This window comes from Macaca fascicularis, chromosome 2 (genome assembly GCF_037993035.2).
Source record: "Macaca fascicularis isolate 582-1 chromosome 2, T2T-MFA8v1.1".
Taxonomy (NCBI): domain Eukaryota; kingdom Metazoa; phylum Chordata; class Mammalia; order Primates; family Cercopithecidae; genus Macaca; species Macaca fascicularis.
Window position 1 is genome coordinate 99,296,285 of NC_088376.1, and position 16,574 is coordinate 99,312,858.

Genomic DNA, 16,574 nt, shown 5'->3' on the forward strand with positions numbered 1-16,574 from the left:
TTTGTGTTACAAGCTGAGAGCTAATGTGGGGCTCCTACCACTGGTGAAAGGAAGTTGAAAAAAGCTGTTGCTAACTGCTGCCTAGTGCACTCAATTGTCCATTATGGGAAACTGCTCTCCTTAGGGAGGCCTCATGACCAAGAATTGAATCCAACCTCACATTAGCTTAGTGACTGAGTTTGTGATAACCCCTATATTGCCATAAGGTAAGAAACCCGAACCAAGGCCTTGGGTATCAGATTGGCTGGATAAGGAGGGATGAGCACAGGAGGAAGGACAAAGATAATACCTTTTTCAAGATGAGCCTGTAAATGAAAATTCTAAAATAAATGTTAAGAGGGCAACCAGTAAAAACAGAGATTAAGACATATTTACTCCAGATGAAATTAAAGTAATACAGCAGTCTGGAAATTACTTTAAAACAAATTTCTTCAGTAAGGAAAAGGAAGTAATAATTTTCTTAAAAAGAACAGAAAATTGTGGGAGAAAAACAGGCCAAAACAAAACTAGACTAGATGGATATGAAAAAGAACTAATTAGAAATTCTGGAAATTGGCCGGGCATGGTGGCTCATACCTGTAATCCCAGCACTTTGGGAGGCCAAGGCGGGCAGATCACTTGAGGCTAGGAGTTCGAGACCAGCCTGGCCAACATGGCAAAAACTCATTTCTACTAATATTACAAAAATTAGCTGGGCATGGTGGCGCATACCTGTTACCCCAGCTGCTCGGGAGGCTGAGTGAGGCAGGAGAATTGGTTGAACGCAGGAGGTGGAGGTTACAGTGAGCCGAGATGGCGCCAGTGCATGGGCGACACAGACTCCCATCAAAAAAAAAAAAAAAAAGAAAAAAGAAAAAAAAATCCTGGAAATGAAAAAAATTGATGTAAACATGTAAATCACAATAAAACTCAGACTGATGCCAGTTACAGAGAAAATTATAGAATTCAAAAAGAACACTGGCTAGGCGTGATGGCTCATGCCTGTAATCCCAGCAGTTTGGGAGGTCAAGGTAGGTGGATTGCTAGCACTCAGGAGTTCAAGATTAGCCTGGGCAACATGGCAAAACCCTGTCTCTTTATTTTCATTTAAAAAACAAAAACAAAAAGAATATTGAGTAATCCTACCAAAACCACCGAGATTAAGGAAAAATATATGATATGCCTCATAATGATGTTTCGTTCAGTGATGGACCGCATATATGACGATAAGATTATAAGATTATAATGTGTAGATTTGTGTAACCTCCCTCATCAAAAAATTGATAGATTTGTGTAACCTCCCTCATCAAAAAATTCGTTCTGATTATAATTTATTGCACATGTAATTCATGATTGTCAGTATTTTGGTGTGTAGCATACAGTTTCTGAAAGAAAACTAAAGCACAGAAGATAATATGTACCAAAAGCACTAGTGTAACAGAAAATGTCTTTAAACTTATTATAAAGTTTCAAATGTTTCTTCTGTACATATTTTAGAGAAAAATAATTATAATCTTTGTCTCATAAGATTATAATGGAGCTGAAAAAGTCCTATCGCCTAGTGACATTTAGTTATTGTAATGTGTTTGTGGTGATGCCGGTATAAACAAACCTATTGTGCTGCCAGTGGTATAAAAGCTCACAGTAATGTCCTAGGACTTCACCTTCACTCACCACTCACTCAGTGACTCACCCAGAGCAATTTCTAGTCCTGCAATCTTCATTCATGACAAGTGAGTGCCCTATAGAGTTGTGTCATTTTTTCTTTTTTACTGTAGTTTTACTATACTTTTTCTATGTTTACATAGATACTTACCATGGTAGTACAGCCGCCTGCAATATTCAGTACAGTAACATGATGGACTAGTTTGTAGTGTAGGAGCAATAGGCTCCACCATGTATCCTAGGTATGTAGTATGCTATGCCCTCTAGGTTTGTGTAAGTATGCTTGTCCAACCCAGCTTATTTTGCTGCTGTTCTTGTTGTGTTTTGTTTTAGTCTTTTAGCAGCCTAAAGGCATGGTTTTTAGTTTCTGTCTCTAGTGATAAGTGGAAAAGAGGGATGAGGAAAGGTCCTTACTGATTCAACTAGAAACAGAAACTAAGAACCCATGACTGTATTTTCTACCTTGGACACCCCTCCATGATGTTCACGTGACAAAATGGCCTAACAGTACATTTCTCAGCATGTATCCCCTCCCTGTTGTTAAGCAATGCATGACTGTATATCCTCCACGTCTCACACTCATGTATGTATGTGTGTTTATTTAGGAAGGAAATAACAAGGTCAACAAAGACTCCTTAGGGTTTAAGGTGGCTGTCAATGGACACTAATTTTGATATACTTTTATATATACATGCATACATATATGAGAATATGAGACATGGAGGATAGATTGAAAGCCTTCAATGCATATCTGCTGAGAGTTTCGGATAGTCTTCATGAATGTTCAGACACATATAACTTCAGTGTTGGTTCAACTGATGGCTTCAGTGGGGAACCACACAGAAGAGGTGGATTAAATCCTTAGCAGAATTGCATCTGAGTTGGTTTTCCATATGAAGAGTTTGAGAGATGGAGTTGAGACAGAATCTTAGTGAGAATATTTAGAGAACTATTGCTTATGAGACTTTTTCAGGCATAAGAAGGAGATAACAAGGACAACAAAGACTACTTAGGCTTTGAGGTGACTGTCAGAGGACACTAATTTTGATATACTTTGCTTTTGCTAGGGTTAGAGGTCATAGTGTACATTTTTGTTTGGCAGCATCTTTTGAAATGGTGGCCATTTTTCTATGCTGGACATTAGCTTTTTTGTTTTTCTCTTAAAATTTCAAATATACTCCTCTGAAGTTTTGAATTATTTTTTAATGTGGACAAGAGTGACTTCATTACAAAAATTAACTTTGGAAGTCTAAGAAGAGTGAATTTTTTATAGCCTTTAACTTAAATTTAACATCCATTCTAAGGATAATCTGAGTTCCTGGGAGAGTAAGATTTTCAGCAGGAGTAGAAACTTGGATATGATGATACCCTAGAGTCAAAGAGGCATTTAGCATATTTTAGTATACTACTAATACTAAAATTAAGAATTTAGTGTAAATTGCTGAATCCTGTCCAAGAAGTACTAGTTATTACGTAATATAAAAGACTTTGAAATGTTTTTCCTATTTATAATTATGATGGTCTCTAATGTAGGACCAAATGAACAGTTAGGTAAGGCTCTAGTTAGTATTCATAACTCTACAGTACTGAGATGAAAAGTTTATGTTCTTAAGCTTTTGCAGACTTTTTTCCAGATATTTATATATGATATAATATGTAATTTATCACCATATTAGATAATGTATTAACTGCCGAATTCATGTTTCAAAAAAAAATTTTTGAGGCAGGATCTCACTCTTTTCCTCAGGCTGGAGTGCAGTGGTGTGATCACAGCTCACTGCCGGGCTTAGGCGAGCCTCCTACCTCAGCCTCCCAGGTAGCTGGGACTACAGGTGTGTGCCACCATGCCTGGCAAATTTTTTGTATTTTTTGTAGAGACGGGGTTTCATTATGTTGTCCGGGCTGGTTTTAGTTTTTGTTTGGAAATAATTATAGATTCATAGGAGGTTCTGACATCTTTTGTGGGGGAGACCCTATATATGCATCACCTATTTCTCCCCAATAGTAACACCTTATATAACCATAGTACACTGTCCAGACAAGGAAACTGACATTGGTAAACTGTGACATCCATAGAACTTATTCAAATTTTACCAGTTTTACATGCTCACATCTTCTCTGTCTCTCTCTGTGTGTGTGTGTGTGTGTATAATTCTATACAATTTTATCACGTGTAGATTTGTGTAACCTCCCTCATCAAAAAATTCGTTCTGATTATAATTTATTGCACATGTAATTCATGATTGTCAGTATTTTGGTGTGTAGCATACAGTTTCTGAAAGAAAACTAAAGCACAGAAGATAGTATGTACCAAAAGCACTAGTGTAACAGAAAATGTCTTTAAACTTATTATAAAGTTTCAAATGTTTCTTCTGTACATATTTTAGAGAAAAATAATGTGGTCTGTAAGTACAAATAAATGATTAAAGTGTTTTATGTTTTATTCTCTCCATGTGTTTTCATGCTATTTTTTGAATATGTAAAAATGAATGGGTCAGTATTTATAAATGTTATTCTGAGATATTGTGTTCTTTACTATGCATTTTTAAGCCCACTTTATTGAAGTGTGATTGACATGTAAAAAACTGTGCATACTTAATGTATACAATTTGATGAATTTGGTGATAAGTATACACCTGTGAAACCATCACCACCATCAAGGCCATAGGCATATCTATTACCTCCCAAAGTTTTCTCCTACCTCCACTGTTACTATTTGTGGTAGGAAGTAACATAAGATCTACTTTTCGAGAAAATTTTAGGCCAGGTGTGCTGGCTCATGCCTGTAATCCCAGCACTTGGGAGGCCGAGACAGGTGAATCGCTTGAGCTCAGGAGTTGAGACCAGCTCGGGCAATGTGGTGAAACCCCGTCTCTACAAAAAATACAAAAATTAGCAGGCGTAGTGATGTGCGCCTGTAGGCCCAGTTACTCAGGAGGCTGAGGTGGAGGATGGCTTGAGCCCAGGAGGTTGGAGGTTACAGTAAGCTGAGATTGCAATACTGTGCTTCAGCCTGGGCGATGGAGCTAGACCTTGTCTCAAAAAAAAAATTTTTTTTTAAACATTATAATACAGTATTGTTAACTGTAGGCACTATGCTATAGAGAAGATCTCGATAACTTACTTAGCTCACGTGTCTGAAACTATGTCCCGTCATGTGTTTTTTTTGTTGTTTGTTTTGTTTTGTTTTTTGAGATAGAGTCTCACTCTGTCACCCAGGCTGGAGTGCAATGGCACGATCTCGGCTCACTACAACCTCTGCCTCCCGGGTTCAAGCCATTCTCCTGCCTCAGCCTCCTGAGTAGCTGGGACTACAGGTGCGCACCACCACGCCTGGCTAATTTTTGTATTTTTAGTAGATACGGGGTTTCACCATATTGGTCAGGCTGGTCTTGAATTCCTGACCTTGTGATCTGCCCACCTCAGCCTCCCAAAGTGCAGGGATTACAGGCCTGAGTAACCACACCCAGCCCTGTATTGTTGTTAATTGGTGTTGATTTTTATAACAGAGTACCAGGCACTCTGTGTGCAGTGGTTCCTGTTGCATATATCATTTGTATGCCAATAAGCAAGTTGTTCATAGGTTGGATTTTGAGATCCTAAACTGATCACTCAACTCCATTCCTGATCTTTTCTAGCAGCTTATTATTTCTGTGGGTGGGATGGTGGTGGGGTGGTGGTGGTGATGGTGGTACTGATGTCCATTATAGTGTTATGCATGCTGCGTGGTGAGAACACTTTGCAACATGCCATTATGATTTGTTTTTCATCATTTGTTTTATTTTTATACTTTTGCTTATTACACTGAATGAGACAGCTACTAGCCGGGATGATAGCAGAGCCTGCTTTTCTCTCTGAGTATACTATCTTTGCTTTGGATTCCTCCAAACATCCTAAAACACAGAGTGACAGTGTGGTGAGTCCTTCCACCGCTTTCTGCATTCCCTTTGTGGGGAAGCAAAGTAATTTGGCAATGTAGAAGCAAATCTCATGTTACTTGCCACTTACTATCTCTCAAAGTATCTTCAGTGTCCTGTTGCTAACCCTGCTTTAAAAAAATCAGAGAGTAAATTGCTGAATTCTGATGGCTGGTGTGCTTCCTGGTAGCTTTTTAACTGCAACAAAAATAACACTGTTTTTGCTAATGTAGCTACTTTAGTAATGAAGCTGCCTTCACTTATTCTAACCTCTTTTTTTCCTAGGGAATGTTTGTTCATTAACTAAAAAAAGGTATGCAGTGCTAGATATCTCTGTTCTACTATTGATGGGAGGTTAAGAATATTTTGAAATATGACTTACGTTTTTAGGGGAAAAATTCGTTGTTATGTAAATCCATAATTAAACAGCATTGAATAGGTGGGTAGATTCTACTGTAACAGATAATTGCATCTTATTTCGCAATTACCTGTTTTTTATATATTAAACATCTGAAAGAAGAGAATTGTCTCATTTGTTTTCATCTGACTGATGTCACACGGTTTTGAATCCTGTATGTAATTTCATCTTAGGAAAGTGGATATTTTCCTATTGAAAGTATCTGGTAAGCTCATAATTTAGCAAATTAGAATTTAGAGATGTTTGCCCAGTAAGGATAGCCTTTGGTGTTAAACACTGACTGAACTGGGATTGAGATTTTTCTTTCTTTTTTAAAAAAATTGTTCCACAAATCTATTAATTACAAAAACAGAAAGTTTACAATGGAGAAATGTGGCAAACACCATCAGATTGAGGTTTTTCTAAACAATAAGAATTGATTTAACTTATTAGGTAGCTGGTGATGGAAGTAGTACATTTCTGTACTTGAACCATGTAGCCAGTAAAGACTTGGTATGCATATGGCCAGCAGCAGTCTTAAATTACTTCGTAAACTCAGTTTTAGGAAAGAAAGCAGCTAGGGAGATAATGGGATTTCTAGTGATGCCTTAGCTTGGGTCTCAGGGAAAAGTGGTCTCTCCTTGGCTCTGGCTACAAGTAATATCTTATTGTTTTTAAAAACTGATTTGGGAGGGAGTCAGAAGTCCCAGTTAGAGAGACTTACTGTTTTGTTTATTTATGTATATATATTTGTTTGTGTGGGGTCTCATTCTGTTGCCCTGGCTGGAGTGCAGTGGTGCAGTCATAGCTCACTATACCCCTGGGCTCAAGCAGTCCTTCTTCCTCAGCCTCCCAAGTATGTGGGACCACAGACATACACCACCATGCCCAGCTAATCTTTTTTTAATCTTTTTAGAGAGACAGTGTCACAATATTGCTCAGGCTCATCTTGAATTCCTGGCCTCAGGTGATCCTCCTGCCTCAGCCTTACAAAGTGCTGGGATTACAGACATGAGCCACTGTGTCTGGCCCAATTTACGTTGAAAAGCATAAAATGATATTGCTGTATATTTTCATGTAGTAGTAATAGAAGCTATTAAAGAGAAAAAAAAAACAGAAAAGGTTCTCCTAGGGCTACTTCCATAAGTACATAAAAGTAATTTGTATTGAGTACTTATTCTGTTGTTGAAAATGCTATTAATGTTAAAGTGGAGGCTTTAGAACTTTTTTTTTTCTTTCGAGTGAGAGGGTCTCGCTCTGATACCCAGGCTGGAGTGCAGTGGCCCGATCTCGGCTCACTGCAACCTCTACCTCCTGAGCTTAGGTGATCTGCCCACCTCAGCCTCCCAAGTAGCCGGGACCACAGGTGCATGCCACCGTACCTTGCTAACTTTTCTCTTTTTAGTAGAGATGGAGTTTCGCCATCTTGGCCAGGCTGGTCTCGAACTCAGGCTCAAGCAATCCACCTGCCTTGGCCTCCCAAAGTGCTGGAATTACAAGCTTGAGCCACCACACCCAGCCTAGTCAGAAGCTTATTTCTCCCAATGGAACAAGGGAAACCATAGCATAGCCCATATTAGAATAAAAATTTAGTGAGGGTCTAATCCCTTATAGGCTCACTAGGCACTGACTTTTCCTTAGTTAAGTTTTTTGAAAAATGCAGCTGTTTACCCAAATTCTAAAATTACTGTAACCTTGGTGCTCAGCAGTCAATACAATGGTTGTTGAAAGATTGAAACAATATGTAATTGAGGACAAGCCTGGCAGGGAACCTGTGTGTGCTTTTAAGTTGAATATACTTTAAAAGAGTTTTTATCTGATTTTCCCCAGTAGAAAGTATTGGTGAGTTTTGAGTATTGACATGTATTGAGCTAGTTCTGCAGGCACCTCCCTAGGAGAAAGCCTTCAGAGGAAGCAATTGCATAAGGATTTAATATACATTTGTTGAGCCCTTACTACTAGTCAGGCAGAATATTAGGTCATGGGGACTAAGATGAAAATGGTCGCGTTCTCACCATGGGACACGTATACCTGTGTAACAGACTTGCACATCCTGAACATGTACCCCTGAACTTAAAAGTTGAAGGGAGAAAAAAAGAGAAGAAAATGTAGGGCTCTGTCCTCTGAGAGTTTATAGTTTACTTTGGAGAAAAACATGTCAACATACACTGAAAGTACAAAGGAATTAAGGCTTCATAGAAAAACACACACACACACACACACACACACACAGGGATAAGGAATGTGTTAACCTTCCAGGAACCATATAAAGCTTCACATACAGGGCTTCACAAAATTTGAAAGCTGAAAGATGAACAGAAGTTTGGCAGAAATGGAGAAGGCATTACAAGTAGTGACAGGTCTCTAATTTTACTTCTAGAGATTCCTAATGTAAATTTACAGGGCAACTTAGGCCAATACTTTTCATAAGCTATCCTGCATTTACTTAGATATGTGGTTTAATACAGAAATTGAAATACATATGTGGGGAGAAGTTTTTAAATGTTGTTCTCTGTGTGTTTAATAGGGTGATATTTCTGACAATTGTAGGGTAGCTGGTTTTTTGTTGTTGTTTTTTTTTTTGAGGCGGAGTCTCGCTCTGTCACCCAGGCTGGAGTACAGTGGTGTGATCTCGGCTCACTGCAGTCTCTGCCTCCCAGGTTCAGGTGATTCTCCTGCCTCACCCTCCCAAGCAGCTTGGATTACAGGCATTCGCCACCATGCCTGGCTAATTTTTGTATTTTTAGTAGAGACAGGGTTTTGCTATGTTGGCCAGGCTGCTCTTGAACTCCAGACCTCAGGTGGTCCACCTGCCTCGGTCTCCCAAAGTGCTGGGATTATAGGTGTGAGCCTCTGAACCCGGCCAGTGTAGCTTTTTTTTTTTTTTTTCGAGGTGGAGTCTCACTCTGTTGCCCAGGCTGGAGTGCAATGGCGTGATCTCGGCGCATTGCAGCCTCCGCCTCCAGGATTAAAGCGATTCTCCTGCCTCAGCCTCCCCAGTAGCTGGGACTACAGGTGCATGCCACCACGACGATTTTATAAAAAATATAATTTTTATATTTTTAGTAGAGACGGAGTTTCACGATATTGGCCAGGCTGGTCTTGAACTCCTTACCTCAGGTGATCTACCTGCCTCGGCCTCCCAAGGTGCTGGGATTACAGGCATGAGCCACCGTGCCAGCCCAATGTAGCTTTTTTGTATGGACCACAATCATGTGTCAAGTCATTTACTTCAAACAGAATATGGACTCTTGCCGTTCTTCCTCTTAAGCTAAATATTTTATGGAGCCCCTTCATTTCCTTTCTCCATAATTGGTCCATTAATTTTCTATATATTAACTGACCAAGAGAATTGATGATCTCTATAAAGTATGTTTTGTATTTTATGCAGTTGTCGCCAACCTTTTTGGGACCAGGGACTGGTTTCATGGAAGACAGTTTTTCCATGAACTGGCGGCACAGGGATGGTTTTGGGATGATTCGAGTGTATTACATTTACTGTGTACTTTATTTCTGTTATTATTACATTGTAATATGTAATGAAGTAATTATACAACTCACGACAATGTAGAATCAGTGGGAGCCCTTAGCTTGTTTTCCTGCAACTAGATGGTCCCTTCTGAGGGTGATGGGAGACAGTGACAGATCATCAGGCATTACATTCTCATTAAGACCACACAACCTAGATCCTTCGCATGCACAGTTCACAGCAGGGTTCACACTTCTATGAATATCTAATGTCATCACTGATCTGATAGTAGACAGAGCTCAGGTAGTAATGCGAGTGATAGGGAGCAGCTGTAAATGCAGATGAAGTTTCGCTTGCTCACTCACTGCTCTCCTCCTGCTGTGTGGCCCCGTTCCTAAAAGGCCATGAGTTGATACTGGACTGTGGTCCAGATATTTGTGACCCCTCTTTTATAATGTGTAGTATATTATATTTTTAGACCTAGAAGGCATTCATTGTGATGTTACATGGATAGATGCCGTGTATACAACTGGAAGATAAAAGTTAATTCCTATGTTCTCCCAACCTTTCTTCCCTATCTAACTTTAAGGAAATGTCTTAGACTGATAAAATTTGAAAGCTTTTTATTAGAGGGAAGAGGAGGTACTTAAAGTTTGTCTTTATTAGGGAAAAGTTGAAACATATTACAAAAGTGGGGATAGTGTTGGTACAAGAACCCCTCCCCATATCCATTACCGAATGCCAATAATTAATAACTCATGGCCATCTTGTTTTATCTATTACCCTAACCCCACACTTCCCTGACCACACCACTACCATCTTGCCTACTTGTGCAGCTCCCCCTGGCTTCCCCACTCCCACCCCATTGGGTATTTGAAGCAAATTTCAGAAGTTCTGTTCCATCAGTAAATATTTTGGTATATATCTCTAAAACAGTGCTTCCCAACCTCCAGGCACAGGTCCGTGGCCCGTTAGGAACTAGGCTGCACAGCAGGAGGTGAGAGGCAGGCAAGCAAGTGAAGCTTCATCTGCATTTACAGCTGTTCTCCATCACCCGCATTACCACCTGAGCTCTGCCTCCTGTTAGATCAGTGATGATATTAGATTCTCATAGGAGTGTGAACCCTGTTATGAACTGCGCATGCGAGGGATCGAGGTTGTGTGCTCCTTATGATAATCTAATGCCTGATGATCTGTCACTGTCTCCCATCACCCCCAGGTGGGATCGTCTAGTTGTAGGAAAACAAGCTCAGGGCTCCCACTGATTGTATATTATGGTGAGTTGTATAATTATTTATTATACATTACAGTGTAATAACAATAGAAATTAAGTGCATAATAAATGTAATGCACTTGAATCATCCCAAAACCATCCCTGCACCTCTGGTCTGTAGAAAAATTGTCTTTCATGAAACCCGTCCCTGATGCCAGAAAGGTTGGGGACCACTACTCTAAAAGATAAAGATGTCTGGGCATGGTGGCTCACGCTTGTAATCCCAGCATTTTGGGAGGCTGAGAAGGGCAGACCACCTGAGACCAGCCTGGACAACATGGGGAAACCCTGTTTCTACAAAAAGTACAAAAATTAGCTAAACATGGTAGTGCACACCTGTAGTCCCAGCTACTGAGGAGGCTGAGGTTAGAGGATCCTTTGAGGCTGGGAGGTTGAGGCTGTAGTCAGCTGTGAGCATGCCACTGCACTGCAGCTTGGGCAATAGAGCAAGACCCTGTCTCAGAAAAAAAGGATTAAAAAATTTTAGCCACAATATTATTTATCACACCTAAAAATTAGTAATTTCTTACCATCAAACTACCTAATCAGTGTTCAAAAAGTAGAAAACACCTTTGCAAAACTGCAAAATGCAAGATGTAACTACTGAAACATAGTGGCTGGCATTTGGTGGAATGGTTTTGTTTAAAACATGGAAGTTATTTTATCATGAGTTACTTCTATAGTTCTAACTAATTTTAGTTAGACAGTGAATTATAAATGCAATGTAGAATTTTGAACCTCAAAGAATCTCATCTAGTATCATGAAATCTATGCTAGTATGATGTAATCGGTAGAATGTTGCTTAACTGGGAGCCTTTGGCATACCAACAGAACAGAATAAAACAAAAATCTTTCACATCTGGAAGAAGAGGTTTTTAAGTTCTTCTGAAAATTATTATTTCATTTAGATTGCTAACTTCAAATGAATGAGTCATTACCATTTCTTGCTGTCAATATATTTTTCAGAGCTTAGCCCAAATAATTTTGAGTATTATTTTATTGTAGGAAAAAATTGACATTACTTACTTTTCTGGATAGTTTTCTGTTTGAGTGAGATTTGTTAATTGATTCCCTGATGTTGATTTTTGTTATGGGGGAAAAACTGGGGACATAATGAGAAGAGGTATGTGACTAGCTTGAAATAGGTTTTGCTACATACTAATCTTTGCTGTTGAGTTCTATGTATTACAGCAAAATGAATTTTCTAAAATACTTACCATACTACAATAGTTTTGCCTTGCATGAAAACATTCTAATAAATGAACAATTACTAATTTTGTTTAGTAGATAAATGTATCTAATAGATCTTGGTATATGGGCTTTATTCTTAACAGTTTTAAACCTTTAGTTTTTTGTTCTTTTGCTTTACAATGTTTCTTTCTTTTTCTTAGAATGCATCTACTCATGCCTCGAAATCTCCTGACAGTGTTAATGGAAGTGAACCAAGCATTCCTCAGGTCTGTTACTAATTGTTATTTTAGAAAATAACAAGTCATTTCAGAGTGTTGGTCAGTCTATATTAGTTATTAGCATTTGACTTCACATTGAAATGGCGATGTCCAAATATTCAATACAGTGTATATGGTAATACGGGTTTGCTCATGGTTTCTTGGAAAAAGTTTTAAATGAAAGCAGGATTGTATTATTTCTCATTTTAAAAATTAATGTGAAGCCAGGCACTGTGGCTCATGCCTGTCTGTAATCTCAGCACTTTGGGAGGCTGAGGTGGGCGGATCACTTGAGGCCAAGAGTTCAAGACTAACCTAGCCAACATGGTGAAACTCTGTCTCTACTAAAAATAGAAAAAGTCAGCTGGGAGTGGCACATGCCTGAAATCCCAGCTACTTAGGTGGCTGAAGCATGAGAATCACTTGAACCCAGGAGGCATACGTTGCCGTGAGCTGAGTTTGTGCCGCTGCACTCCAGCCTGGGCGACAGAGTGAGACTCCAAAAAAAAAAAAGGATAATAATAATTATGAGAAAGTAAAAACTTTTTGAAAAACTGTGATCTGAGTTTATAGTTACAAAAGATCATGGAGGTAGCCATATTGAGAGACATACTGAGTTATATAAGGTGGAAGGGGAATATAAAGGAATGAGATCTTTTAAAGTATTCTCTACTTTAAAGTGTATTTTACTACTAGAGTTTAGGTTGTCCTTGATTTTAAAAAGTTATTTATAGAGAGGGGCTCAAGTCTTTTTTTTTTTTTTGAACCCTTCCAAAAAAGAAAAAAAAAAATCATTGTGATAGCAGGCTGGGTGCGCTGGTTCATGCCTGTTATCCCAGTACTTTAGGAGGCCAAGGTGGATGGATCGAGACCGGCCCAGCCAACATAGCGGAACCCTGTCTCTACTGAAAAAATACAAAAATTAGCTGGGTGTGGTGGTATGCGCCTGTAATCCCAGCTATTCAGGGGACTGAAGCATGATAATTGCTTGAGCCTGGGAGTGGAGGCTGCAGTGAGCTGAGATTGTACCACTGTGCTCCAGCTTGGATGACAGAGTGAGACCCTGTCTCAAGGAAAAAAAAAAACCTTGTGATAGCAGTGTTGGAGATGAACATTTGTTTACTTTGGTTTTAGTGATGACTATTGTCATTATCCTGTCTGTTCTTAGTAGTCCCTAATGTAAAATAGTAGTATTTCTAATTCTGCGAACCCAGGGCATGAGTCTAGACAAGTTGATTTATGAGCTAAATGATTCGTGAACTAAATTACCTAGACAAAACATTCGGAAGTATTGTCTAACAAATGTTTAAATGAGCTTCCCAAACTCCGTGGATGGGTGTCATGTGAGCTTAGATCCTCATAACTGTCAGTGAGGCTGGTCAGGTTCTGGGGACAGCCCAAGTCCCTGGGTCTGTTAACTCTGGTCTTGAGCAGCCACTCCAGTTAATCCCAAATTCTTTACAAATACATAATTTTCTATAAGTTCCATGAAGTAGGGGTAAAATATTGGGAGGCATCAGTCTAAACAGCACTGTACTGAACATATCCAGTGATCTTTAAATGATACTATTACAGAGTATGATTTAAAATGTATATTTTCTTTTCTTTTCTTTTGAGACAGAGTTTCACTCTTTGCCCAGGCTGGAGCGTAATGGCATGATCTCGCCTCACTGCAATCTCTGCCTCCCGGGTTCAAGCGATTTTCATGCCTCAGCCTCCCAAGTAGCTGGGATTGCAGGCTCCTGCCACCACGGCAGGCTAATTTTTTGTATTTTTAGTACAAACAGGGTTTCACCATGTTGGCCAGTCTGCTCTTGAACTCCTGACCTCAGGTGATCCAGCCGCCTTGGCCTCCCAAAGAGCTGGGATTACAGGCATGAGCCATCGCACCCAGCCTGAAATGCGTATTTTCTTCTCTCATGGAGTAGTCCAAAAAGACTATAGTTATGAATGCAAAAACTTGAATGAGTTAACTTTATAACAAATTCAGAATTTTAATTAAGACAAAGAGTGAATGTAGGTGATATTCAGGAAATAAGCTCACTGAGGGCTTTGCGCTTTCTTAAATATTACAGATATTTTCTTAAAAAATAAAATGGTATTTATTGTGTACTGTGTATTAGACATATATGAAACATTTTACATATATGATCTCATTCATTCTCATAACAAAAAGATGCCTTCCCTCAGTTTTTTTTTTTTTTGAGACAGGGTCTCTCTCTGTCACCCAGGCTGTAGTGCAGTGGTGCAGTCATAGCTCACTGCAACCTCAAACTCCTGGGCTCAAGCAGTGCTCTCACCTCAGCCTCCCAGGTGACTGGGATTACAAATGTGAACCATCACATTTGGCTTGTTTACTTTTATTTTAAACAAATTTCTGAAAAGTTGATTTTGGGTTTAGCAAATTAAAAACTGTATATACACGAAGCGAGGGGGAAATGCTTACTGTATTTGAGCATATTGACAGCAGCAGGAAACCATAGTTCACAGCAAGGTTGAAGACATGGTAGAAAGCACACCCTAGAGTTCTTAAAACATAGCAGCCTGTGGACCCTCTTATGTGTGGGGCAAAGTATCCTACATAGATTGAACATTCCTAATCCAAAAATCTGAAATCCATAATGCTTCAAAATCTGAAACTTTTTGAGTACCCACATGATGCCACAAGTGGAAAACTTCACACCTCACCTCGTGATGAGTTGGAGTCAAAACACTGGCGTACAACATAGTTTATTCAGTGTTCCCAAGGGGAAAAAGACCCTCCCCACCCTCTAGCTATAAGATATTCTTTTCCAGGCATACCCAGATTCTCTCATATGAGTATGTCCACAAAGGGTTACACAGTGGCACATATGCAAGCCAGATGGCGCCAAGGGCAGGTTCCCCATGATGCTCCACATGGTTCCAAGACTTGCGTGCTTTACTTGCTGTTTTTTTTTTTCCTTCTTCTCTGCTCTGTTGTATGAAGATTTGTTGAAAATGTCAAAAAGGCCTGCAGAGGCCCAGCGTGTTGGCTCACGCCTGTAATACTGGCACTTTGGGAGGCTGAGGTGGGCAAATCACCTGAGGTCAAGAGTTAGAGACCAGGCCGGCCAACATGGTGAAACCTCCTCTCTACTGAAAATATAAAAATTAGTCTGGTGTGGTGGCACGTGCCTGTATTCCCAGCTACTTGGAAGGCTGAGGCACGAGAATCACTTGAACCTGAGAGGCGGAGGTTGCAGTGAGCTGAGATCACGCCACTGCACTGCAGCCTGGGCAACAGAGCAAGACCATGTCTCAAAAAAGAAAAAAAAAAAAAATTAAAAAGGCATCCAGCAGAATGCCTCCTCCTCCCTAGTGGACCCATTTCCTGGTCCCTCAGTTGCTTCTGGTGTTTCTTTTTACGTTAAAAAAAAAAGAAAGTACAGCGTAGAGTAACTTTTCAATCAAAACACAGCATCGTAGATAGAGACTGAAAGCTTACCATTGTTTGTTCTTGCTGTTGCTTAACAGCTATTACAGATATTCTGATGTTACTACTGTGCTGCTTAGTTACCCTGAACATGGTTTTTTTTTTTTTTTTACTGTGTTAATGGTATGTCATATATATATTTCTTTTACTGTGAAGTACTTATGGGTGAATAAGCGTAAGAAAAGTATTGCTTATCAGTAGCATGTAAGTTCAGAGTCAGGAGTGATGGTGGTGCCAGACAACCACAGATTGTATTTGTGGCTGAAATTGTGACACCTTTGCTTTCTAATGGTTCAGTGTGCACACTGTTTCATGTACAGAAATGATTAAAAATATGATAAAAGATTACCTTCAGGCTATGTGTATAAGGTGTATATGAAACATAAATGAATTTCATGTTTAGACTTGGGTTTCATCCCCATGACATCTCACTATGTATATGCAGATATTCCAAAATCTGGTTCCAAGGTTTTTGGATAAGGAGTACTTAGTCAAAATGAGTTCACAATATACATATTGTTTTATAATTTGACCTTTCCCATTTAATAGTATATCTTGAACTTGTTTCCATATATTATTGTTTATTTTTAACTTTTTTTTGAAAATACTTTATAGCCCAGGACATACTTTTCAAGTTGCCTTGGGGAGTGCTCTCCATATACTATAATTTATAAACTGTATCCTGTAATGATAAACGTTTGGGTTATTTCCAGTTTTTACTCTTTTAAACCACCTGTGATATATCTGGGTGTCTGAAGGGCATGGGGCATATTATCTGCTCTTACTCCTACCTTGCCTAGAGTATTATTAAATCTCTAGAATCTGTGAACAGAACATTTCTGTTTTGATTTTTTAAACTCTAGACTGAAGAGAATCTTTTTTTTTTTCCTGTGTTTTTTGCCTCCACATGATGTCAGATTCCCTGGAGTATTTCACTCCTGGCACCTTTGAGATCATACAGTGACCCTGTTG

The 16,574-nt window shown here is 39.3% G+C and overlaps 1 protein-coding gene across 14 annotated transcripts in view; it reads left to right on the forward strand.

Annotated features, from left to right (window-relative positions):
* GOLGA4 (golgin A4) overlaps positions 1–16,574 on the forward strand; it is a 119,919-nt gene that overhangs the window by 18,686 nt on the left and 84,659 nt on the right. For 5 of the 14 annotated variants that reach the window (XM_005546640.4, XM_005546641.4, XM_045386480.2 and 2 more), the window contains exons 3-4: positions 5,462–5,560; positions 12,092–12,157. The exons of 2 other annotated variants lie outside the window; for them this stretch is intronic. In XM_005546640.4, the coding sequence (XP_005546697.3) occupies positions 5,462–5,560; positions 12,092–12,157 (165 nt within the window). Of the gene's footprint in view, positions 1–5,461; positions 5,561–5,846; positions 5,875–12,091; positions 12,158–16,574 lie in introns of all 14 variants that reach the window. 7 more of the 14 variants (XM_005546642.4, XM_065540351.1, XM_074031679.1 and 4 more) reach the window with 2 other exon arrangements.